Below are 27,925 nucleotides of genomic sequence, written 5' to 3'. Positions count from 1 at the left end.
TGAACAAACATTTTCAGTGATGAAGTTTAACAAATCAGGATGCAGATCTTCTCTCACTGATGATCACCTGTCAGCTGTCCTGCGCATATCCACCTCAAACATTCAACCTGACTTCAGTGCACTTGTTCAAGCCAAGCACAGACTAGATTTCTCTCATTGAACAAGAAAAAAAGAACTGAAAAACAGCTAATGGAGTTGTAAAACTACAAACAAAAGGATAATAACACTTTGTTTAAAGTTCATTTATTACTGTTCTGAAAAACAAATGGCAAAAACATGCACATTTTGTTTAAAATTGCTTTGAGTATATTGTTCGAATAGTGACATTATGTTGTTATTTTGTGCTATGTCTGCTTCAGATTTTCATCTTAAGAAAAAATTTGGAAAAAAAGCTAATTCTGTAATTAAGCTGAAAATTAAATAGAAATAGCACTTTATGAAGTCCATTTAATGCTGTTCTTTGACAAATGGTAAAAACATGCAAAAAAAAATCACAATTGCTTTTGTGGATGTTGATTAAATACTGACAACTGCATTTTGTACCATATCTGCTTTAATTTTTTATATTCTTATCATAACATTTACTGTTACCAGTCACAGCTTAATAAATACCCTACATTTGACAGTTTTTTATAAATAGATCAAATTAATATTGAGCTGAATTGAGTTTTGCCTATTGGTCCGGCCCTCCACAACAGTCCCTGTTTCCCATGTGGCCATTTGGGAAAATTAATTGCCCACCCCTGGTATAGAGGCTTGCTACAATAAATTATCTGAACGGGTTTTTCAGCAAACATCTAAAAAAATAAGTATTAGGAACTACTTAGACCATATAAAATTGACAGCAAAGTGCATAATATGTGAGCTTTAAAATATGTAATATAATATAAAATGTTAAGCAAGCCTTTTTAGACTTCACAAAAAATTAAAAGAATTCAACGTCCTCCTCTCAATATTATAATCGATCTCAAGAGGCATTTCTATTGCAGTTATTGTATGTTTTTTATGGTGTCTGCAGTTTTATATTATATAGTATATCTATATGTTGTAGTACATCTGATATACAGTAGGTGCCTCATTGAAGTAGTCTGTGAGAAGAGAGAGACACACAGGCTTGTCAACATTGCAGCATAGTAAGTTCAACTGATATCACAAAAGTTGTGTTTCTATCAGTTAAGTAGTCAAGCACAATTGTCTGTTTTCCTATCTTTGTTTTTATTAATATGTGTATTACTGAAAGAGAGCATCCTAAGTAGATTTGTTCTGTATTCATGTCACATATAATGTAGAGTTGATGTGTTTATGCCTGGCCAAAATCAATATGAGAGAAAGTACGACAATTAACAAGTATGTCTTCAATGTCCCCAGCACACACATTCCCGCTTCCCCCGGGCCTCCCCCCTGCTGGGTTCAAATCAATCCCCATCTATCAAGCCATCATAAAGGGGAAAGTCGCCGTAGTGTTTTTCCTGTGAAAAAGGCCTGGTAATTACAAATCAAACCAGACAAATACATCCCGCTTAATGAGCGTTAAACGGATGTTAATTATCCGATTGAATGGCTGTCACTATTAAACAGTGTCTGATGGAGAGAGGGAGAGTGAGGAGGGGCAGAAAATACCCGCTTTCTGAAAGGCATATTAGCGGCAGATTGAGAAGATGAGGGCTGTGTGTGTGTGTGTGTGTGTGTGTGTGTATGTGTGTGTATTGTCGGAAATGGAAATGAGAGGGGGAAAGGCATGGGGAGAGGCAGCGGGGGAGCGGGCTAAACTTTTCTGTTTTTTCTGACATAAGCAATCTCTGCCATGCATCAGAGGGGAAATGAATGGACTGTTCTTTGGTTATTTATATATTTATAACAGGGACAAAGTGTGCAGGGGAGAGAGAGAGAGAGCCGCGCAGAGGCAGGAGTCACACTGTGCTTAATACGGTCCCCTGCCATGCTATAGGCTCCAGTCACAACATATCCGTCTCGTGGTCTCAAGTTCACATACACACTTAACATTCAAAACAAGGTTCAAGTCCTGTCTGATTCATCAAGCAGCTTGCATAACGAAGAAGGATGAAGTTTACCTGTGGATTAAAAAGTACGGGCTGAACTACTTTGGAACTCATGTTTTGGGATTAAGGGAATAGTCCAACATTTTTTATTTATTTTTTGCTTTTTGCCTTGCTCTCCGGCTCAGGAAAAGGCGACAGAGACTGTTCCTGTAACTGTGCGTGTATTTTTGATATAGAAATGGGCAAAGGCCTCTCATCCAGGTTAGTTTAGCTCAAACACTGGTAGTCAAGGGAAGCAGGTCAATAGATACACTTTACAACATCACTAAATAATCCTGTGTGGTTGTTGGATACTGGAAAGAAACCAGTGATGACCACGTATGTATTTGGTTCTAAAAGGACATAAAGTGTAAAAGATATAGAACTCAACATATCGTGGTAAATAAACTCAACAAGCAATCAGGAGTGTTAAGTGATGTTGTAAAGTTTTTATTTTGATCTGCTCCCCTTGACTACCAGTGTTTGAGCTAAATTTACCTGGATGAGCAACCTTTGACCATTACTAGACCACAAATGTACACACAGTTACATGGTTTCGGTTGCCTTTTCTTGAGCCAGGGAGAGTTAAAAAGCTAAACTACTCCTTTAAAGCATGGGTGTAATGTTTAATTATTTTATTTTTACTTTGGACCACTACATTACAGTTTGAAATATATATTCAAGAAGGCTAATCTGCAATCTGGTGTTACAATCTTATTTGAATCAAGCAGGTCCAAAAACTTACTTCAAATTTTAATTTAGTAAAATGTTCCCTTTTCATTTCTACATTCTCACCTCAATATAAATTCAGAGATAGACGTATGTACACTGCTTTGTCAACTTCAATTTTGACAATTCTAAATAGGCATGAACAGACAGTAGCAAGTAGCATTTCCAAGAAAAAGCGTTTTTCGTCTTATCGATTTAGGAGGCCTCTAAATGAGAAACAATCGAACGTCCAGCTGACATTTTGAGTTTACTGCAATAGAGCAGACTGTTGCTGCAATTAAATTATAGTTCCACTTCCCCTCGTTCACTTCCCCTCAGCCCTTTGTATGACGTAACAGCATACGTTGCACGGAGGGAACTTGGAGCACGGAGGGAGAGTGGACGTGGGAGGAGCGGGGAATTTAAATGGAACCCACTTGCCCTTGTTGTCACAATGGACCGTCAGTTACATTCTGAATGCAAATAATAGAGAATTTTAACTCTCACCAAAGTATATTGCATAACGCCATTTCCATAGCATGACAAACATTGCATTTCAACATGATTACTCAGATTATCAAGATAATATTTACAGAACAGGCAACAGTTTGTGAAGATGGGTGAACATATGTCATCTTGTTTGGACATTGCCTGTGGGGTCCCCCAGGGGTCAGTATTAGGGCCAATTATTTTTATTCTCTACATTAATGATATATGCAAAACATCAAAGATTTTACAATTCGTGTTATTTGCAGACAACACTAATATTTTTAGTACGGGAGAGGACTTGCAGCAGCTTCTGGAGTTAATTACAACTGAAATGAGCAAATTAAAAAAGTGGTTTGACAATAATAAATTGTCATTGAATCTAAGTAAAACAAAAATCATGTTGTTTGGAAATTGTAAAAAAAAATGACGTAAATGTTAAGATTGACGGTGTTAATATTGAAAGAGTATATGTAAATAAATTCCTTGGTGTGACAATAGACCATAAGCTCAGCTGGAAACCTCACATAAAACATGTTAAATCTAAACTGTCACGAAGCATTTTAGTCCTTTGTAAAGCAAAGCATATATTGGATCAAAAATCATTGCATATTCTTTACTGCTCAATGAACTTACCTTATTTAAATTACTGTGTGGAGGTCTGGGGGACCACTTACAAAAGCTCACTGCTACCACTAGTCACAATACAAAAACGAGCCATAAGAATAATCAATAAAGCTGGATATTATGATCACACCAACCTCCTGTTTTTACATTCCCGGATCATAAAGTTCAATGACCTGGTTGAATATCAAGTTGCACAAATCATGTTCAAAGCTAGAAATAAACTGCTACCAGGTAACGTTCAAAAACTTTTTTTTGACAGAGAGGGGGGTTACAATTTGAGGGAACAGTTAAACTTTAAGACACTGGCTGTACGCATGACTTTAAAATGTCATTGCATCTCAATTGGGGGTGTGAAACTGTGGAATGGGATGAGCATGGAGCTAAAGCAATGTCCAAACATGATCCAGTTTAAAAAAAGGTTCAAAGCAATGATTTTCAAAAGGTACAGGGATGAGGGAGAGAAGTAAGAAGGAAATTATAAAAAAAAAAATATATATATATATATGGGTTGTATTGATATATATGGATATATATACTGATTGATTGTATAGATGTGTATGTAGATATGGATATATTTATTATATTTAAATATAGATAGGGGAAGGTGGGGTGATTTGTGCAACTTTTTACTCAAAGTGATTTTAAAGTGAGGCCTTGACAGTTATGTCTCCAACTCAAATATGTACATATATTTCAGGATGTTGTGCATCCCTGGCAATAAAAACTTTGGATCTGGAATAAACTGTTTAAGAAATATAGTTTTCGGAAAAAAAGTTGTCTTGTCGCACAAATCACCCCACGTAGTGGGGTGATTTGTGCGTCATTGTGTCACAATGACAAAGTCACCATCATCATCTTTCTGGCCATCTGAACTCTCATCAGTGGTGTCGTTAAGTGGAATTGAGATGTCACTCTCTTCTGAGCTACTGTAGACAATCACTTTCTTTTGGTGACCAGCGTATACAGCCATGCCACTGGCACAACTCTCAGAAATGTACTTTGCACTAGTTGCTCCGTGCTTGTGGAACCAACTGCCACCTGACAAATGTGATTCCCCCTACATTTCTGCCTTTAAATCAAGGCTCAAAACACCAATGTACACCCTGGTGTTTCCTCCCCATTAACCTCTGCACTACTTACTTACCTCTGCACTACTATCTGTGTTTATGTGGATGTATGGGCTTTACGTCTTTTATTTTGGTTATTGTTATTTTACCTTCATTGTTTACCTACTGAATGCACTATGTACAGCACTTTGGACAGTGCAAACTGTCATAAATGTGCTTTTATAAATACATTTTACTTACTTACTTACTTATAACTCACCCAGGCCCTTGCGCACAAATCACCCCATCCCCAGAATTTTGGATAATAGGCATGATGCAGCAATTTAGGTTTGACATTGTGCTAACTATATAGACTCAAAGTGTAGCATACCAAAGCACTAAAACATGTGTCAAATGTTTTCAAACGTGTCTATAATTGTTCAGACACAATAATCAAAAAACCTTGATCATGGAAATTTTACTTTGAAAGGCAAAACACAGTTTTTTGAGCTTAAATGTGCTTATATCTTATTCCTTGTGTCTCCCTTCTTTACAGGATGAGTCAAATGGATGGCTCTTCTTAAATAGAAGAGCCATCTTCCAGTGTCACCCCACTACGTGGGGTGATTTGTGCGTCATTGTGTCACAATGACAAAGTCACCATCATCATCTTTCTGGCCATCTGAACTCTCATCAGTGGTGTCGTTAAGTGGAATTGAGATGTCACTCTCTTCTGAGCTACTGTAGACAATCACTTTCTTTTGGTGACCAGCGTATACAGCCATGCCACTGGCACAACTCTCAGAAATGTACTTTGCACTAGTTGCTCCGTGCTTGTGGAACCAACTGCCACCTGACAAATGTGATTCCCCCTACATTTCTGCCTTTAAATCAAGGCTCAAAACACCAATGTACACCCTGGTGTTTCCTCCCCATTAACCTCTGCACTACTTACTTACCTCTGCACTACTATCTGTGTTTATGTGGATGTATGGGCTTTACGTCTTTTATTTTGGTTATTGTTATTTTACCTTCATTGTTTACCTACTGAATGCACTATGTACAGCACTTTGGACAGTGCAAACTGTCATAAATGTGCTTTTATAAATACATTTTACTTACTTACTTACTTATAACTCACCCAGGCCCTTGCGCACAAATCACCCCATCCCCAGAATTTTGGATAATAGGCATGATGCAGCAATTTAGGTTTGACATTGTGCTAACTATATAGACTCAAAGTGTAGCATACCAAAGCACTAAAACATGTGTCAAATGTTTTCAAACGTGTCTATAATTGTTCAGACACAATAATCAAAAAACCTTGATCATGGAAATTTTACTTTGAAAGGCAAAACACAGTTTTTTGAGCTTAAATGTGCTTATATCTTATTCCTTGTGTCTCCCTTCTTTACAGGATGAGTCAAATGGATGGCTCTTCTTAAATATGTGGTCACATTTCCAATTTCTTCCACGGTTTTCTAGAAACAAGGGGTTTTGCAACTTCCAAAATGCACAAATCACCCCACCTTCCCCTATATGCATTCTATAAATATTAAATATATAAAATATGAAAAATCATAGTATATTAAGTTGTATGTATGTATAGATCGTAAATGTCAAATATAGTATCGCCAATTGTATAGATAGATTGCATAGAGATTATATGGAATATAAGAAGCGAATATAATATATATATATTTTTTTTTACTATGGAAAAGGGGTAGGATTAAATAAGTGTATACTTCTTCCTGCTCCTTTTCAGACATATCACATCAATACAGATCATTTTTTCTTTTTTTTCTTTTTGTGAAGTCATTTAAACATACATGTTGTTTATTGTATTTTTATGCTTTTCATTTTGTTTTGTATTGTTTTTGATATGTCTGAAAAAAAAATGTACTGTAAATTGTTTGGTCTGGCATGTTTTCTTAGTTTCTGTTAGTTTCAACCAAAAACATATAGGGGAGAACGGGGTAATCTGAGCCACTTTTTACATTTGGTCCCCTCTAAGCGAGCTAAAATGATTTATCACTCAAATTTACACATTTCCCATTAATTCAGGATGTTTCCTAGAAATGGGCATTAGCAGAAAGGGCAGTGAAAATATTATTGTTTTAAAAAAAGTTGTCATGTGGCTCACTTTACCCCAGCTGTGGGGTAAACTGAGACAAACCAGAAAAATCAAGGGGGTAAAGTGAACCAGCTGATCCACTTACTTTTTCCACTCTGAAACTACCATAATAACACATATTGTAACAGTAAGAATCCTGAAAGCTAGCCACACATTCCAGAACTAATGTCGGACTAGTAAAATAATGATGGGGTTGGGTCAATTAAGCGAAGCAAATTTTCTAAACACTTGAAAGTAACTCTGAACAAAATCAAATACAACATATTATAATTCAAAAGGTTTTGATAAGATTCAAATTAAAGATAGAACCCTTTAGATTAGAACACAGCCTGGGACTCAGAACACAGGAGAAGACCCAACTGGATTATAACATCAGCCTGTCATACTCTACAACTAGGCCTACTCTACATTCCAGCGCTGAAGGTTACAGGGAAAGATGAGAAGGTGCTCTTTCCCTGTGGTTGCCCCAGGTCGTCTTCCTGGTGTATTTCCTTGGCATGATGGCTTTTCTACAATGTGTATGACATTAAAATAAAACATATGTCATGTAACATTACATTAAAATATGTTTAAAACTAAACTTAACTTGTGCCTCATTGTGGGGGAAAGTGAGACAGTGACTCACTTTCCCCCACAGCATTTGGCTCACTTTCCTCAACCACCACAATTTGAGAAAAAACTACCTCTCTTAGCATTTCAGGCTAATCTTTAGCTAATATCATCACATGGTTTTTATATGTTGGTAGTTCATCAACACGTATGATATAAGTTGTTCTACATGAATACATTTGCTTTGGCACAACAGTTGATTAAGTTGACAGCAAGAAAATTTACGTTTACATGCAAAATACCTATTTTGGTGAAAAAAACATGCTTACCACAGCACCATGAGGTCCTCTCTTTCAGGGCCACGGGGAAATGAGAGGGGCTTGAAAACATATATCTCACATGATCACAAATGTTTTCCGTTGCCTAGATACAGGGGGTGGCTCACATTACCCGATGCCTCAGATTCCCCCGTTCTCCCCTACAGTGATGTGTGAAAGTTTGTGAACCCCTTGAGCCTTTTGTATTTTTTTTTATTTTAACCATTATTAATTAATTTTGATCACTACCAGTATTTTTTATATGAAATAACAGATGTTTGTTTATCAATTCAACATTTTTCTTTTCCAGAAATCAATTGTTAAAACAGATAAAACCAATTATTTGACAACTGTTGTATGTGCAAAAGTTTGTGAACCCTGAGCTGTATTGCTTAAATCGAGCAAGGTAAACACAATCAGGTGGGCCAAATTGATTGATGAAATGATTTTTTGATGTTGCACATTTGTCTGGGGACAGCTATAAATTCATATAAAAATGTTTGAGCTCCATCGGTCCACCGTGAGGCAAATCATCTACAAATGGAGAGCTTTAAGAGTGACTTAACATCTGCCTAGAAGTGGACTTCCTTCAAAAATATCCTCAAGCGCCACAAGAAAATGGATTGTTCAGGTAAAAGCCAACCCAAACATTACATCTGGAGATTTGCAGACCATTTGCCACCACCATTCTTCAATTGGGAGAAGGTTCTCTTGGTAGTCTTGGTGGTAGGCAGAGTTGCGTTTTTGCCCAAACATGGTGGCTTTGGTTATGACCAAACAGTTAGGGTGCATTCCAATACCCGTTCAACAGGCCCTCGTTCACTTGCCCTAGGCACTTGCCCTCGGGGGAATCCCCGCTGCCATCTTAAGTGTCGTTCCAATAGTCTGGAAACTGAAGTGAACTTCGTGAGATAGACCCTCGGAGGGCTGAGTGATCAAGTCAACATGGTAGATGGTCGCTCCGAGGTGGATATCACCCACAGTGCATTGCAGTTCGTCTTCTTCTTCTTCTCCTTTTATTTTCCGGTAGACTGTATGCTTTTAGGGACATCGCGGCCACCCGCAGGACAACTATATATATATAAATATATTCCAAAACGCCTCGATTAGGCTATCCTATTTCCATACGAACAATCCAGTGAATGTATTGCAGTTTACACATTGCTGCTATAACACCGATGGCTGCCAATTAGAGGACTATTTAAAACAAATGTTTTTGGTTGAAACTAACATAAATAAGAAAATATGTCAGAGCAAACAATTTACATGTGTAAGTAACAATATCTTGATAATCTGAGTTACCCTGTCGAAATTCAATGTTTGTTATGCTATGGAAATGGCTTTCTGCAACATAGACTACCTTAGCAGAATGTTATAATTCTGTATTATTTGCATTCAGAACTACTATGTAACTGACGGTCCATTGCGACTACAAGGGCAAGTGGGCAAGTGGGTTCCATTTGTATCCCCCGCTCCTCCCCCGCCCAGTCTCCCTCCGCTCTCCAAGTTCCCTCCGTGCAACGTATGCTGTTACGTCATACCAAGGGCTGAGGGGAGGTGAACGAGGGGAAGTGCAACTACTATTGGAATGCAGCTTTACATTTTGGACTAATCTATCCATAGAATAAGACTTCAAGTATCTCCAGGTGCTCTCTGGCAAAGTTGTGACAAGCAGTTTTGTTCTTTTTTGAGAGCAGAGGCTTCTTCAGCAACCCTCCCTTGAAAGCCATTTTGACTGAGTTTTCTTCTTATTGTGGAACCATGCACATCTGTCCCAGATGCTGCAAGAGAGGTCTGCTAATAACTAGATGTAATGTTTGGGTTGGCTTTTAACTGAAAAATCACTTTTCTTGTGGCGCCTATGGATATTTTTGAAGGAAGTCTACTTCTAGGCAGATGTTCAGTCACTCTTAAAGCTCTCCATTTTTAGATGATTTGCCTCACGGTGGACCGATGGAGCTCAAACTTTTTTAAATTAATTTATAGCTGTCCTCTGACAAATGTGCAGCATCACAACTCTATTCCTGAGATCCTCTGAGATTTGTTTCCCTTTTAGCATGTCTGCCCTGTATGGGTTCACTTTGGTGAGCCTAAACTGACCTGGTTTGATCTCTGTTTTATCTAGTGCCGCCCAATTTCTTCCCTAAAGATCTCTCACTGCATTGGTCCATTTCATCACTCAATTTTGCCCACCTGATTGTGTTTACCTTGCTCGATTTAAGCAATGCAGCTCAGGGTTCACAACCTTTTGCACATACAACAGTTGTCAAATAATTTGTTTTATCTGTTTTAACAATTGATTTCTGGCAAATAAAAATGTTGAATTGATAAACAAAAATCTGTTATTTCATATAAAAAATACTGGTATTGATAAAAATTAATTAATAATGGTTAAAATTTTAAAAATTCCAAAAGGCTCAAGGGGTTCACAAACTTTCACACAGCACTGTAGGCCTACTAATTGGCAGCCGTCGGCGTTACAGTGGCAATGTGTAAACTGCAATGCATTTGTGGTGGAAAATAGAGATTACAGGTGTAAGTATTTCTAAAGGTCAAGGACACAGAAAAACATGGGGTACGGTTCCTTAAAATAGGGTTGTTATTGGGACTCGTTATGATGAGATGAGATGTCTTGATATTAATAACACGTGATGCACCCCACACACAGATATAAGACACTGTTCTGTAGCTTTAAGGGAGAGCCAATGCTGCCTCTCAAACATGCTGCTTCATGCTCCGACCGAAGTCCTCTGTATGTCCTGTCTGCATCCCCTCAATAAAACTACCTGGAACACAATGATGATGTCCAGCCTGTTCAAGTCTTATTTCAGCAACGGGGAAATTCGGCTTAGCATATGTATTTGTCCTGTGGTTGGCAGCAATGTGCCTAAAGGCATACAGTCTGCCGAAAAATAAAAGAAGAAGAAGAACTGCAATGCACTGTGGGTGATATCCACCTCGGAGTGACCATCGTTGTTCACTCGATCCCTCAGCCCTCCAAGGGTCCATTTCACCATCGTGTGGTTGTCAACAAGAAATAATAGACACACACACAGCCTGACCTTATAATGTTTCTATAGGCTCATAGTTTATTATTTCCTTGAAATCAACTGACGTGAGGAATAAGTCTTCCTGCCAACAATGTCACAACTGGTCCCCCCTTATTTTAAATGCCAACATCTTTAGAATTCATGCCACACAAGTAAAATGACAGCGCCCTGTGTGCACATCAGTTTAACACCAGACGAAAAAGTCTTGGGCAGAAAATCATTTGAAGGAGTCCCGCAGTTCCCTTCAGACAGGAGAGGCTGCCAGCGTTCTCAGTGATCTGCTATCATGTTGCCTGTCTCTTTACTGTCAGCACTAATAGCTCTTATAGACACTGGACCGGGACATGGGTGGTGGCTACTGCTGGGGGTCCAAGGTGGGGGGTGGCACGCACTCAATCAATAATTTACCCAGCAGCTCTCGAGCCTTTTGTTTGTGAGTGTTTTTCATTCCTGAATTAATAAAGCAATTCATATGGGCTGCAGCCACCACATAAGAGGATTTGTTTGTGAAAGCCTGGTGTATTTGTGTGGGCTGGTAACACGGGTATGCAAGACGTGTGTGTATATACAATGTGTGTGTGTGTGTGTGTGTGTGTGTGTGTGTCAGGCAGGCAGACAGGCAGCAAAGTTGCTTTTGTGTACTGATGTATGTGTGGCCCTTGTGCACCTGCTGTGGAGATAGGGCTTCGGCCAATCACAACAAAGATTGGAGGGGAAGTTTTGAGTGACACGGCGGTGCTGTGTCTGGCTGAGATATGATTCATTCTGTTATCGCGTCAGCTTTCTCCCTCACTCACTCTCTCACTCACACACACACACACACACACACACACACACACACACACACACACACACACACACACACGATGGATTAGCGGCATTAAAATGGGAAATAATACCGTCTCTACTTGTCCACTGTTTCTTCCCTCTCTCTCTCTTTCTTCCCTTCCTTTTCTTCCCCTGCTCTACACTCTCTCCGCGCTGACCAATCAAAATGCTCCGTCGTCCAGCAACATGGACCGACCAGACACACACAATAAGACTAATTAGTCTTGGCACGGCAACAACAAATCCCTCAGCACCCCGACGCTCACACACTCGTAACAAACAGATGTATACACTGCTTACACATTTAATGAGACACACACACACACACACACGTTTCTCGACGCCTAGTTTCTCCGTCTCCCAATGCGCAGCATGCGGTAGTAGCAGCAGCTGTGGTGCTGGTGGTTGTTGTTTTGTGCTTTTGTAAAGTTTTTAGTTTGGCCAATTCAGTATGGCTGACATTGCTGTTTAATATCCTGATTTAGCCTTTTGAGATGTTGCAATGAGCCGCTTGTGTAGCAGCCAGTAGTGTAATAACAGCCAATAACGTAATTATTTGTCAGTGTTTAATGCAATAAAAGCAAATTATTGAGTAACCTTCCATTGATGTAATAACATGTCTGAACCCCTAACGTTATAGCTTTTGCCCATGATGTAACAAGTTATTAGCCTACATTATGGGCTGGGTTTTAAATAACCTTTTAGAAACTGAATAACTTAACTGGATATAGTATTGTAATAACATACTTAGGCTATATCGCTTTTTTAAGTTTGACTTAGTAGCTACAAAGTATCACACTTACTTATTATTGCCTTATTTCAAATACCTGCTGAAAGACCTGACCACACAAACGCTCCTACTAAAATGTTATTGGCAGTTATTACGTCGTCCGCTGTTATTACATTGTTGGATGCTGCGGCTCGTAGTGCCCTGCCACTCATTGTGCAGCATCATCTATTGCAACTTGGATCTTATTTCTGCAGTTATAAGGCTATCGTTTATTGTTCTTATGACATTATATTCAACAAATGATCTAATGAGATCCAGCAATATTTTGTCATGGCTTCCATTAAGTCTGGTGACGGTTGTTCACGATTATATCAAAATATAAAAGTCAGCTCTAATTTGGGTAAACATTTGGACATGACAACACAGGGCATCCCCACATCTCATCATACATTGTTGTGATGAAATAGAATTTTCTTTAAAGAGAAAAGTTGATGCCCTTCCTACACAGTCCAAATTACTTTGATACAAAGCCCTGTTGAAATGGTGTTCATATGTGAGTTTGTGTCCTGTGTGTATGCCGGTGTGTGTGTGTGTGTGTGTGTGTGTGTGTGTGTGTGCGTTCACACCCGGGTATAGCCTCTCTGCCCGGGGCTGTGAATGTGTGTGTGGGTGTTACGGTGTCATCTGCCTCCAAACAGAAGCAGTTGTTGTTGATCAGCAGTTGCTAATTTGATCACTTGGTATTCCCCCCTGTCCCTGCCTCTCTCTGGAGACCATTTCAATTTGAGCTCCTCGTAAACCTTCTCCAAAGGCCGGCAGCAACACGAGTCGATTCTGACAGCAAATTATGAATATGGTGTTCCACTCAAGTGGCCATGAGCCGGGGAAATAATGAAGATCTCAGACAAAAATCATCTGTTTCCCCAGATCACTTTAACTGCATCTTCATCAAGGAACTGTGCACCAAACGGCCAAAGGAATAAGATTTTTGGGCTTAAATTAAATCTGTTGATTAAACTACATTAACAATGAATACAGCTGTCACAAACATTTCAACAGCTTACACCTCACGACATCCAAACTTAATTTTAACAATCACAATTTATACAAATATAAAAATAAAATTATGTAATAAATAATGAAAATAAAAATATGTATTTTGTGGAACACTGTAAAATACAATTTACAAATAAGATAATACAAAATCCACTGTGTGGCAGCTAAACAATTAAAACCCAATGCATGTACTGTACAAGAAAACAGCTTCTCATATACAGTGACCACTCTAAGGTTTACTATGCATGAAGGGGGATAATCACTCAGTACACTGGTCTTAACCCCTTCTCCACAGTTGACTGACAGTTGTTTCGACCTTCACAGACCCTTAGGCAGCCAGGGCCAATGTGCTGCTTCACCCAATCTGACCTCTGAGTGTGTCTCCACCATAGATAGTAAATAATATGGATGTAGCATCCGGGCTGACCTCAGTTATTCACACGGCATCCAATAATCCTGGTTTGTGCGCGTCGCCATTTTGTGAGGGGGAGGGAGATAGCTGACGTATACCTCCGAGGCAAAGTGAGGGACAACGGGCGGAGAGCTGTCCCTCAAGAGATCGCGCCAATACATTTTAACCTCCAAAAGAATAAAAACTAGCGTGGGCCAAAAAAATTCACCCCCCTCAGTGTTGTCATGGAGATATGACCTAAACATACAGACTAAAATGGTTTCGTGGCTCAGGCTGTAAATAGGTTTAATAATGCTGTGAAAACGGCATGTTTAACATTGGAGTCAATGAGAGATGGCTGTCTTCTGCTCCCAGCCACCAGTGGCACTTCCTGGTTACTACAGTTGTGGTCACTTCCTTATTGGATGCTGGTAAAAATCGCTGAGGTTGGGGCTTGGTCACCACCTCTGTATATGTGTGTATACGTTTGAAGTGGGAAAATACCAAAAGTAAAGCGCTCGTGGTGTAGGGGTTAGAGCCACACAATGATGGCTGACGTTGCTGCATTATACATGTTTTTGTGTGTGTGTGTGTGTGTGTGTGTGTAGGTGTGTGTGTGTTCGGTGTGTAGTTTGGATATGATGGGTGTTTATCAGCTAGTAGGGAAAGCTTCCAGTGTTATGATAAGGTTTAATATCCTGATTTAGCCTTTTGAGATGTTGCAATTAGTCGCTTGTGGAGCAGCAAGTAGTGTAATAACGGCAAATAACATAATCATTTTTCAGTATCTAATGCAATAAAAGCAAATCATTGAGTAACCTGCCATTAACGTAATAAAATGCCTGAACCCATACCGTAATAGCTTTTTGCCCATGATGAATAGCAAGTTATTAGCCTACATCATTGGCTGGTTGTTACATTATTGGCCCGGCCTTACAAAATCCTTTAAAACTAAAATGTGCCCGGGTCGTTTTCTGCATTTCTTACCCCTCATCTGTGTCTCTCTGTACTGTCAATAAAGGATAGTGAAAAAGTGCACAAAAATCTTTAAAAGAAAGAATAGAGGAATATTAAATCCTGCTTGTGGCCTAGCCATCTGTCTCCCTCTGATATTTCTCTACGGTGCAGCTCTGACAGATAACGATCACATTATGTCACAATGTGCCACAGCTTTTCTGCTCCTCCGACGCTTCACCTCTCTCGTTTGACTCGGTCTCATAATCTCTGTGTCTCTCTGTATGTCTGATTCTTTCATTTCAACGCTCTCTCTCTCTTTTTTTCTCCCTCTCTCGCTCCTCACATCTGGCTTTATTCCCGCTGCTTGTCTTTGTGTCTGCCACCTATTGCCTGCTCACATTAAGCCTCCCTGGTCCTCGTCTGACAGGCACAAGGTTTGTTCATAGCAGAGAGTCAAAGAGCAAAGAGCAATCCCCCACAATCCCCTTGGGGACCGCAGTAGCCAATAACTGTCTGAAGAAGTAACTAATTATAAGACCTATCAGCATTGCACGCACACACAAGACACAGACCCAAACACACACACAGACACACACTCACACACACAGTTTGATCACATTATAAACAGATGACAGGAGCTTCCCTGCTGTCTTAGATAGGCAGAGATTCATTATAATAATAAAATTAAATACGAGAAAAATTGTGATCGTAATTTTCATTATCAATTGTTACTGTTTTTGTTTGCGGAGACCTTATTCTGTTGTGCAAACCCTCTATTTACAAACAGACTAACAGTCAAAACAGTAGGGAGCTTAACGTAATCCTTTCAGGATTCACATGTTATCAGACCCAAGAAATAACCTGTCCTTTGAACAGTGGGCCTCTGACTGACATGGCAATTTTCTAAATCTCATTGTTTGCTCTGGTTTATGATTTTATCTTTTCAAAGGGATCAAACAAAGGCCTTAATAATCTTTGAGGAGGAATGTGGAACTGCCAAACAGGCTATAATAAGTGCTACGAAATGTTTTTTCAAAGTCTGTCAAAATGTAAAGGCCACACCAGTGTGGATATTGACCCAAACGTTTGAGCACAATATAAAGCTTTATAGTGCAGTTGAGGTAATGAGTGAGAAATGCTATATATGATATACTGTAGATATATTTGGTTTTATTTAAATTTCAAAGCAAATTAACCTTCAGCTAATCTGTCTGCTTAAACCAATTCTATCTTGAGTTTAAAAGCCCTTAAAGCCACCACGAGTAAGTCGGCACGTTGGCGACACCTTTGAACAAAAGCGGTAGTATTATTACGACGCCAGCTGTCGTGAAGCTGTTTTCTAGCTCGTGCAGGGCGTTCAGATTCAAATAATCAGGAAGCAATATGGTGCGTGTCCGTGTGTTGAAAGCAAAGTGTGAGGGCACCGGACTCCTTTCGGCTCCGTGAGTCTATGGGTGACACAGCATCAACTAATGCCAGTAAGTGCTAAACACACCTGATTGCAATGAGTTGATGCATTGTCACCTCTCACGGAGCTGAACGAGTCCGTGTCCCCACACAAAGCGAATGAACGAGAGATGGCAGTTAGTTAGAATGGATCACGATGAGGTAATGTGTTTATGTTGTAAATAATGACTATTTCAGATGAATAATGGTCATCTGATGATGCTGGTGAGGCAAAGTAAACTTTGTTTTAGTAGGCTACCGCTCATTCATTTAGGAGTAAACACTGCAGTCTACGTTCGCTGCGTGAAATTGTGTATACGTTGCTTGGCAACGCCCTCCCGCCCGACTATCACTCTCCCTTTTCGCTTTTCTTCATTGCATTTTCTTTTTTTTCTTTTATGGTTCAGCCCCGTTATCAGTCATTATGACGACAAACAACTGTCTCAAACAAGGCTCCCGCTCCCCTTTCCTCACCTGGAGGGATAGGCTTCTCAAATCGCGTAACTGCGCCACACTGAAATCTGTGACCAATACGGATATGTGACCATAGAGCATGCACGCGTGAACCGAAAATCGGACTGGGTGTACGACCAGATCAAATGCAGTAATAAAAACTATATAAAAACGTCTTTCTTTGCACTGATGGTCTCGTTTGCTGTTAAAGGTAATTTATGATTATGAGAGGAAACATGAGGCTGTTTAAAAGATATTTAAAAGTTACTCGTTGCCGCTTAAGTCACACAGTCCTGACGGAGCAGCACTTTGCAGCATGGCTTTAATTTCCTTTAAGGTTGTTTGTTTTATCATATTGTGTTTTTTCAATAGTATCTTGTGTTGCAGTAAAACCTAATATTTTAAGTTTTCCGGGGTTTTACATGTTATTAAAACACATCTGTAAAATAAATGTTTTGACAGAATGTTGGAGTATGGGTTTAAATATTGGACAGCATAAAGCTTTGATGCAAAGGTGTTAGAGAACATACACAGTATGTCATACTGATGATCATAAAGATCATAACTTAAAAGGTACAGTTCTTCACAGTGAAATCGAAGGGAGGATTGTGTGTTAATAGATTAATGTAATTGCTTTTAATGTATTAGTTTCAGTAAGTGTGTGAAAATTAAATAAATAAATTGCACATACCGTACATGTAGAACTTTGTATTAAAGCTTATTTAAAGCTAATGTATTTACATGATTCATTGTTGAATGCACATTTATGCAGTCACTTTGGATAAAAGTAGCAGATAAATAATATGTAATGAATTCTATTTTTAGTGGCTGGAATATGTTGTTTCCTAACAAACTCAACCGTGAAGAAAAAAACATGGAAGTATGAGAGGCCCAGGGCAGTTTACAGTCTAGTATGACAGGATGTGGTCCATTGACTGAGCAGAGGAGTGACCTAACCCACATGTGTGAGTAGTACGCACCAACCCGAGTCTCCCCAGTGTGTGTGTGTGTGTGTGTGTGTGTGTGTGTGTGTGTGTGTGTGTGTGTGTGTGTGTGTGTGTCAATGTGTGCTAGGCTTGGATGGGCTGCGCTGAGCTAGAGTAGATGTGACCAGCTTAAGTGTGTGTGTCTCATATCAGTGTGTCCTCGATTTCTCTCACTGTAGGGGGCACTTTAGGCCCATTTTTCACTGGCACCGGGAGGCATGCGCGAGCACACACACACACACGCACACACACACACACTACATACTTTCACACATGTACATGTACATGTACGCACAACTACACACACAGACTTTGTGTTTTGATGTAGACTCAAGTGGACTAGGGGTCCAGTCAACCCCATCCTCCACCATCCTCCTCCACTCTTTCCATCTTCTTTCATTGCTTCCCTCCCTGTGACACTTTTTAACGGCATGTCACGCAATCCCGGTGCTCACACACAAACACAAAAACACTTGCACGCACGCACACACGCACAATGCCGTGCTCCCAGCCAATGCTCAGCCCCTTTGTCTGGGGAGAACCACTTATGCACGCTCATATGAACACACACATATTCACGCACATTCATGTCTGATATGCACTCGCTCTCTCACTTTCTCTGCACACACACACACACACACACACACACACACACACACACACACACACACACACACACACACACACACGCACACACACACACAAGCCTTGGCCACTTAAGCCTTAAGTCGTTCCTTTCACCATCTCGTGCCCTGTATCTTGTCTGGTCTGGTGTGTGCGTGACTGTGGCTGGCTCTTGGCGAGGGGGTGAATTAGCACGCCGACCCAGTTCGGTGCCAAGAAGAGACAAGACGTCAGCGGAGACTATATTGAAGAGCACTACTTTTTTTTTTTTTTACCCCACCCTCCCTTCCATTACAAACCCACTTTCTACTGCTCCGGCTGCGGTGATGTAATAGAAAATAAAACACTGAGTTTTTTTTTCATCATCTTCAACTGGGGATTGTCAGGAGGAAAATGAATTCCGTTTGTAAGATGCTTTTATGCCTTATCCCCCCTTCACAGATCATATCTCTATAACCTCATATAACACAGATTGGTGTTTTACATTCAAATCAGCCTTAAAACCTTCCTTCCCTTCCACCCTTTTTTGCTGCATTCTTTATGGGCTCTGCTTTGCATTTATTGTGCTGATGCTAATTGCTTACGACTAATTATAGAAAGTCTATAATTGGGCCTGCTCAATTGGACACGAACAGACACACGTACACACACTCGACTTCCTACGTTTTCAGACACATTTTGACAAGGAGCTTCTCACTGTGTCCAACCATGAAGGTATTTGCCGCTGGCCACAGATTGGTAAGACACAACAGAGATGTGTGTGTGTGTGTGTGTGTGTGTGTGTGTGTGTGTGTGTGTGTGTGTGTGTGTGTGTGTGTGTCTGTGTGTGCGTGGAGTTGAGTGTGGAGTGGAGTGAGAGTTGGGAAAAGGAGTATGAGAGGGAGGATTGCAAGTGAACCATGGTTGCGTGTCTGGTTTGGCTCGTTTAGCTGACAAACTGCTTTTAGTGTTTAATGAACCATCACTCTCTCTGATTAATAGCTTCTAATTACTGAAACCCATGGCAACCTGAAGTATGCAGGGGTCTTGGCATGATGTCGGCTTATCAACAAAAAGAAAGAACGCACAGAAATGTGTTGTTTTAATTTTTAGTTGCAGTATGTAACTTTGGGTGTGTCAGACAAGTGATTATTTTAAGGTATATTCTCACAACTGAATAAACAAACATTCATCACAAGAAAATTGGATCCCTGGAGCAGTGTTTAAGGTTAAAAAGCTATACCTGAAAGTTACTATTTAACTGTTGATGTTTACAGCAGCAGGGCCAACAGTTTTATTTACAACCATATTCTAGTCTTACGTCTGGTTCCTGGTGACTCGAAATAATTTTGTTTTGATTTATGATAGGATGCAATACTACGAATTACATGTAGAGAACATCTCTGGAAATGTAAACAGATCCACCTCCTGAAACTACATACTGCACCTTTAATGAAAAACAAGAGCGGATCAAGAATATTTGCCTGTCAAACGTCTTGTTTGGTATTCCTCATCAGTGGTTGAATTAGACTTGAGCTCAGCCAGACGCACAGACTTTTCTGTCTCTGTATTTACCTACTTGAAAAGAAGCAGTAGACCCCTGGAAAGCTTTTGACCAGACCTTGAACTCTCCTCACTTCATTTATATATTTTTTTCTTTCTACATGATCCACACAGCCAGCTACTTCAAACAGACTTTTTGATTCACTAGTATAAGGGTTAGAACCGTTCTTTTTGAAATTCTAGACTCTTCTGCTGTAGCTCTGAGTTCAGAGGAAAAAGAAGGGAGATAGAGAGGATTCACCAATGGAGTCACAATTAACCAACATTTCCCAGCATCCTCAGCTAAATAGATACCATATTTGGTTGCATTCACACCTGTAACTTTCTTCACTTAGGTCTGGACCATGGTTTCACAGTATCACAGTATTGCCAATACAGCTCTCAATTGTGTTTTTTTTTATAATTTTGTTCTGCTATACTCAACCTTTTTAATTTTAATACCTTAGAACATATGAAGGAAAATAATAGTGGTTCTGAAACCTTGGCTCTTTCAAACTGCGGTATACCTCAAAACCGGTTACTAGCCCATGCCTATCGGTCACACTAGTGTAACCAAACCGCCCCAAACACACCCGAGTGCGGTTCTTATTGCACCATAACAAAGGGGTTAAGGTTATTGACAGCCTTATTAACTTACCCACGCACGAGTCTCTGTGTTCTTCGAAGCCGGCCGAGCACACGCACCTCCCGATGGGCACCAGCCACTCTCCCTCGGCGCTGCAGTACATCTTGGGCGTGTCCCTCTCCTCTGCGTGGTCCACACACTGACCCCGGACCTCCACCAGAGAGGAGGAGTCTGCGCCGGTCACCACGTCAGTGAACACGGCCAGGTTGCGGCTGACCCCAGAGCAGCGCTTGTAGTAGACCCGCACAGAGGTGAGGGCGATGCAGGCGCCGATGTCCTGGAAGGCCAGGTAGAAGCCCCGTCTGCTCAGAGGGCCCACGCCGCGCACCTGAGGAGACAGAGGGGGGGAAAGAGAAGAGGAGGGTTGGACTCTATAACATCTGACTCAACATAACTTTCCTGTGCTTTCCTCTCTCATGTGATTACTTTATTTTACTAGACTTACTAGGAAACGTACTTGAGTTCTTAAAGTTCTCTCACCTTCTCATAGTAAAGCCTTGGTCCTAAACTGAACAACATGGAACAGTGTGAGCTGACTGGGTTTAATCTCCGGTGTTCAGTGTTGTGCTTCGGCAGCAGTCATTAATCAACTTATCCCCTTACAACAGCAACAACAACAACAACAACAACAACTCTGTTTTTGGCAATTTTTGCCTGTACAGTTTTATACCTAAAGCACAGGAACTGATTGAGAAAATCATCGAACAAGCTATTGTGGGAGCATAGAGTACATAGATTTAAGTTGAGCTTTTTCTGCAGGCAGTAAGACTTATTAACATCCTATAGGATATACAGATGACACAATCACTGTTCTTATTGTTTCTAGACGACTTTTTACATATTAATTTTTTGGTAAAATTGTTTCATAAATTTTTCTATTTATGACTCTTGACTTTTGTTATTTTTCCTTTTGTCTTACTGTGTTTATTTTCACGCTCCAAATACCAAATAAACTCCTTTCAAGTTAAAGCCTGTACTCATCAATAAAGCTGATTATGATTCAACAGCCACCTGTCATCGCTATGGGTTCATATTTGGTTGGCAGATCTACGGCGTGTACACACACGGCACAGTTTATTCAACAGACATGTTTGTACTATACTGCAGTGTCCTCCTGTCTGTGAACCATCCCTCTTTTGTGGTTAATAATCCAAAACCGAGGTTAAGTAGGAGTGAACGGTGCAGCAAAGCTCATGCGTTTTTTTCCCTCTCTGTTTCCCATTTAAGGTCAGAACTGTCGACACGGCTTACTTGCGGTCAAAGGTGCACATTTGTGGGTCAAAATACACGAAAGATGAAGTTAATTTAGTCTGCTCCCTCAGGGGAAATCCACTAATTGCAGCAAATTCACTGGAATGACTTGAAATGGCTGCAATGCTGATGTGACCAGGCCCTTAAAACAGATACAAGAAAGAGCCTGCTACCTCTATAGCTCTTTTGTAATGATTATGTTTGAAATCTGTAATGGCAGCAGTGACGATTAAGCTTGTGTTTACTCTGACAAGTCAGTTTTAAGTTGGATATTCAACAGACATTCATCAGCGACGTCCTTTTTACTAAGTTTCACCTGCAATAGGCAGCAGAAGGACGGTTAGCTCACCCAACATCATCAGCCCTGGACAAAACCAGCATACTGATTTAGTGACCGTCAATAAAATACTGTCTAGTTTATTAAGAAAACCAATTTAGTCCCTGATAAATGTCTGTGGAATATCCAACTTAAAACTAGCTTCACCGCTGTGTAAATATGTCCGACTATTGGGCTGTCAGAATAATAGGACGACTGACTTCTTGGCATGGTACCCAAAGGAGCAGACTCTACACACTGCAACAGCCTCACCACTGCTCAATTAACAGCTGTGTTTACAAACTGTTGTATGGATTGGATGGATTTCTCCCTGTCAAACTGTCTCACCAAGCTGCTGAAAACATCTACACTAATTAGATTGCGCTAATTAAACAGTTAATTATGAGACTTGCAGTTCTCTCTGGGCTACCAGGGGGATGTTGCTATTAATGTGTACTGTGATCTCAATCAGCGGTTAGATTCAGGTGTTGTATGGGCATGTGTGATTTGCTGATTTGGGATTTGTCACTATTCATTGTAAAAATCTGACTTTTATTTGTTATAACCCATTGGTGTTAAATGACAGAGGCCCCAAAAGTGGTTGATTCACATAAAAATCACATAATAAGAATGTGTATTAACTGAGCTCGACTGCCACATACAGGCACGGCACAGGTCAAATCTGAATATACAATGTCCACCATCAACTTTAAGGTAGTCAAAATCACCTTTTTTCGAAATCAGTTAAATAAACAGCTGAACAAAATATCATTGACTCACTCTTAAAAGCACTGTGTGTGTGTGTGTAAATGTGTATCAAAGCTTGACATGTCAAATTATGCCTGTACCAGTCCGTGCCATAGAATCCATTGTTGTCCAAAAAGCAGTAAACTAGTTCTGTTATTCTGTTCCACTTTACAGTAGCAACAAAATGAGAAAGTAAGGGTTAATGGAAAAAATAAAGCAACTGTAACAAGAGCAGCCACTACTCAATTCATGTTTTAGTGGTTCCTATAGATAGCTTGGGATCAATCAATAGCGAGTTTTAAATTCATTCTACAATGAATTACAGTCTCTCATCTGTTTGTTACAATGTACAGTATCAATAAAAGAGAAGCCGCACACTATCCGGGATCAAATTTAAAACTGTTATCAATATCAAAGTATTTCCCACGATACGGAACTGAGCCTTTACACTTTGTTTTTTTTTTGTCTTGTAGAGATTTTGAAGAAGCGTCCAGGCAGAAAACAGGCATGGATTGATGAAGACTGGAAGAGGCTCTCTTGGTGCTGTGGGGATGTTTCGAACTGGTCTTCAACTCTTTGTGGAGGCGTACGTGCTGAGAATTGGAATGAACCAAGTCTCCGAAAGTGAGATGGATATTGTTTCAAAGAGCTTTGGACACTGACATTCACCTGTTATATATCAGTCAGTTATCTGTGCTTTTTTTCTCATACCTCAGTGTTGAGTTTTAGCCTGCGCACTCCCAGGTCCACCCCAGTGAAGCTCTCGTCAGCAGCGATGGTGTCAATCTTTAGGAACTGGTTCTCCCGTATGGCCGAGCCCACCGCCCGGTCCGACTCGTAGTAGTACAGGTTGAAGGTTTCCTGTAGAATGGACAGGTGAAGTATAGAGTATACATGTATTCAACGTTTTTTTATATAGGTAAATCCCATTGAGACCGGAGACTCTTTTTTAAGGGAGACCTGTTCCCATTCCCACGTGACCACACACACATTCTTACACTGATAGCAGGCTGAATATCAGGAGCAATTTGGGGTTCAGTGTCTTGCTCGGGGACACTCCAGCATGTGGCAGAGAGATGGGGGATCGAACCACTAACCCTGCAGTAGAGTGGACAACCACCCTAACCACTTTGCCACAGCCGGCCCATGTATGAATGCGTTTTGGCAACTACATGATTTGGCAACCTGTAAAGTAGTTTCTATGAAGACTAGTTTCCACTTAGCAGCACAGTTCAGTTTGGCAGGGCATGGTTACCCTAGATCTGACTTGCGTTTCCACTCTGGACAGTGCCCTTACTTGAGTAGGCTGGGTTTATGCTGGACAGCGACAGCCACATAACTATGGTGACATCATAGCAGTGGGACACAGTGTAGTGTAGCCTGCTGATTTATTCAATGAAGAGGAAAGACACCACTCAATAAACAAAGAGCTGTTCTCTAAACACAAGACTCTTCACTCTTGCCTTGCTGACTCAACACAGTGGGTTATCTCTCACACTGAAATGACTATGCTGTCGACCAATCAACGGACTGCACTGTGTAGCTCCACCTTTTTAGGACGGCTTGGTGCCTCAACGAATGGGTGACAAAAATAGGCGGTTTGCCTATTTTGGATTAATGTATACAATTTGTTAAAGTTCCCCTTGAACTAAACACTGACATCGTTGAGATATGTGTGCCTTGCCTAGACTAAACTATTAAAATAAATAATGTCTTGAGTGAACTACAGTAGCTAAGTAAGTTTATAGATGGTGATGATTACCTATGCCTTATATGTACTGAGGGGCTTTGTCTTACTGCTGGAGTGCATCTCTAGAACTATCAACCAGACAAAGATTGTTTGCTACTATTTCTCTTGTGATATACATTGTCAAACTACACTAAAGTCAGTGAAAGGTGTTTCAAAGTAAGAATAGTTGCATTAAGAATCACGTGTGCACCTTTTCTATGTATGTTTGAACTGTCTAAGAGTTGAAATGGACTTCTTTCAGATTGGGACTTTAAACGATAACTGATAACTAACAAAAACCAGTTCCATTAAATGTATTAAAGAACTTACAGTTGTGTCTCTGTGTCCCATACATTTCCCTATCATACCCCCTCTCCCACACCAACTGTAGCTCTCCCAGCCCTGAGTATTAAGTTAAGTTACTTCATTAGTCAATGCCTGGTTACATTGAAATTCATCTTTTCGCATATCCCCTCTCAAGTTACTACACTTTGGAGGGGGTCAGAGCGCAGAGTCAGCCATAGTACTGACAGCGCCCCTGGAGCAGTTAGGGGTCATGAGCCTTGCTAAAGGACACAATGGTATAGATAGCGGGCACTGTACATGTAATACCAGCCACCACTAGTTTTACAAGTAACACCCTCCTGTCCGGTGCCGGGGATCGAACCAGTGACCTCATGGTTACTAGTTGGCCCCTCTTTGCTCTAGTCTAGTCCATCCTACCAGTTAAGGCCTTACCTTGCAGGTGCCCAGTACTCCTGGCATGCTGTTGCAGTCTCTCAGGGTGAACTTGACCTCGATGTAGATCCTCCTGGCTCCCTCTCGAGGGATCCAGGCCGTCCTCAGCCAGTTGTTCTGACTGGGGCTCATCACGTTACAAACCTAAATATGAACAAACAAATCTCCTTAATTTCTTTTTTGTGTATCTGTATAATTTTTGATGTTCTTTAAAAATGCACTATGTAGTTTCAGAGTGTGTGTGTGTGTGTGTGTGTGTGTGTGTGTGTGTGTGTGTGTGTGTGTGTGTGTGTGTGTGTGTGTGGTGACTGATTGTCTACAATTTCTGTTTCAAAATCAAACTGCGTTCATGTTGACAAAAAAAACTGTTTCCCTGATATCAAAGTGATCTATTCCACTAGAATTAACCCCCAGAACCGTACGCACCTGGTACGTGTGGATAGGAGTGAAGTACTCGTCCATCTCGTTAATAGCGTCCCACTGTGCAGAGAAGAAAGAAAGAAAGAAAGAAAGAAAGAAAGAAAGAAAGAAAGAAAGAAAGAAAGAAAGAAAGAAAGAAAGAAAGAAAGAAAGAAAGAAAGAAAGAAAGAAAGAAAGAAAGAAAGAAAGAAAGAAAGAAAGAAAGGAAAGAAAGAAAGAAAGAAAGAAAGAAAGAAAGAAAGAGAGGGGTCATTCACGGGTACACAGCAGATTCATAATATGCAGCAAATTATTCTGCTGTCGTCTAGATTTCATATTTCCCATGTGATCGTCCGTGCCGTCATGTGTCCCTCAACGCATCGGGAGATTATTAGTTCCGACTTCAAATGAAAACCATGTCATGAGTCCTGTCGCGCAGGAGAAGACAGCCAGTCAGGCTAGTGTTGTGACAGGTATGTGGTGTGCTATGTTTAAGATCTCTCAGTAGAAATACAGTATTGTTTGCTTTAAAGGTTACCTATCATACAAAAATGCATTTTTTTCATGGTTTTTCAACATTAGTATGGGTCCCCGGTGTGCAAAAGAAAGTCCCAAAGAATGAGAAAATACAACCCTCTCTCTTCTTCTCCACTCCCACTTTTCTGCAAACCCGTCATATTTCTCTCTGAAGTGACGCACACTGCGACTGTTTTTTATTTTCGCACCTGGCTATGATCCATCTTCTCATTTGCTCACTGAAATTGTTTGTCTAAAAGCTTTGTTTCAACATCTCAATGAACACGTGTTAAACTTGGACTGATGAGGATTTTAAATATGCTGATGTATTCATCTCCACCGAAACGCTTAGTACATGCAATCGTGTGTTCTACATTACAGCATGTTGGAATTCACTTAGTGTAATTCCGACGGGACACATTTCCCCCTTAATGAGATGCCCCTCATGTATGTGATTAGACTAACATTGTTAACTGAGCGCCGCCGCCGCCAGCAGCCAATAATAGAAGTACAAGGAGGAACAGTAAGTTAATTTTGTTGGTATTTCTAGGCAGCCTATATTTTGCTCTGGTGTTCACAAACAGGGCAGATGTAAATAGTCTATTTACATGTGCATTTGCATTTTCATCTCACAAAGATACATTTGAAACTATAACGCAAGATGTCGCCTCAATAAACTGTCAAACCAGTCAATCTGTCCATACCTTTAGTCAATTCCTACTTAAGTATAGGAACAAATGGATATATCCATGCAAAATTCTGTTCACAACACTCCTACTATTCTTTGTTGTTGGACAATGTCTGTAAAGGTCTTCATCTAAGATGAATTAAATTACAACAGATTATTTCTGGGTTTTAAATAACTGCTTTTAGTTATGCTATAGCCGTTTGGTGGCAATGCAAAGAAGTTAAGTCTAATTAAGTTGAATGGATTGCTAGAAAGCATAGATTATTGCTACGTAAGTTTATTTTTTTAAATTTTCCATTTATTTATCTCTGTGTCCAGATGAACCAATGAAGTAATTATGGGTAATTTAAATTTTGCATTAAAATATCAAAAAAATAAGCCATACAATGTTGCTATTTAACCTGGTAAATGTGCCTGCTTCCCTCCTTAAACAGCTGACTGTAGCAAAGAAATACGTGAAACCCTCTGCTTATAGTTGGCATTGTCAGTACAAATATATCCAGTTGCACAGTAAAATGGTGCATCAGAAGTAACCCCAACACAACTCAGTCATAAAGGAAATAAGAATGTTGTGTCATGTTATTCATGGTAACACGGAGACTCAATTGCAGGGTGTAAAAAGATCATGCAAAACAGCTTAACCCTTAACACCACAGCAGCTGCTCAATGGGGTTTTGAGAGCTGCTGTCTTCCTACTCTACCTCTTTAAAAGTAGGATATTTGAATGTGACATACACGCAATAGAGGTTGTTCAAAGGGATAACATTAGAAAAAAACAAAGGTGTATTTGTTTAAAATGAATGCGGTGAGATTATCACTGCGGTGCTTTCTGTAGTTGGTCAACTGATGCAAGACCCTGAAGCCAACACCTACTGCTCAGTGACCGCCATGGAGAAATTAGCAAAAATACATTTGTAAATTTTTAGCACAAACATGCTCACTTGCAA

The 27,925-nt window shown here is 40.2% G+C and overlaps 1 protein-coding gene across 1 annotated transcript in view; it reads right to left on the bottom strand.

Moving 5' to 3' along the window:
• The window catches only part of epha8 (eph receptor A8), a gene marked incomplete at both ends in the record, with an annotated part of 137,672 nt that overhangs the window by 36,968 nt on the left and 72,779 nt on the right, over window positions 1-27,925 (bottom strand). Inside the window, 4 exons of the mRNA XM_080026042.1 lie at window positions 20,607-20,922; window positions 23,620-23,769; window positions 25,376-25,519; window positions 25,802-25,855. Of these exons, the coding sequence (XP_079882168.1) occupies window positions 20,607-20,922; window positions 23,620-23,769; window positions 25,376-25,519; window positions 25,802-25,855 (664 nt within the window). The remainder of the gene's footprint in view (window positions 1-20,606; window positions 20,923-23,619; window positions 23,770-25,375; window positions 25,520-25,801; window positions 25,856-27,925) is intronic.

This window comes from Ammodytes marinus, assembly GCF_949987685.1.
Source record: "Ammodytes marinus genome assembly, chromosome: 4".
NCBI lineage: Eukaryota > Metazoa > Chordata > Actinopteri > Uranoscopiformes > Ammodytidae > Ammodytes > Ammodytes marinus.
Note: the sequence above shows the minus strand (reverse complement) of the source record. Positions and strands in the feature narration are given on the sequence as shown.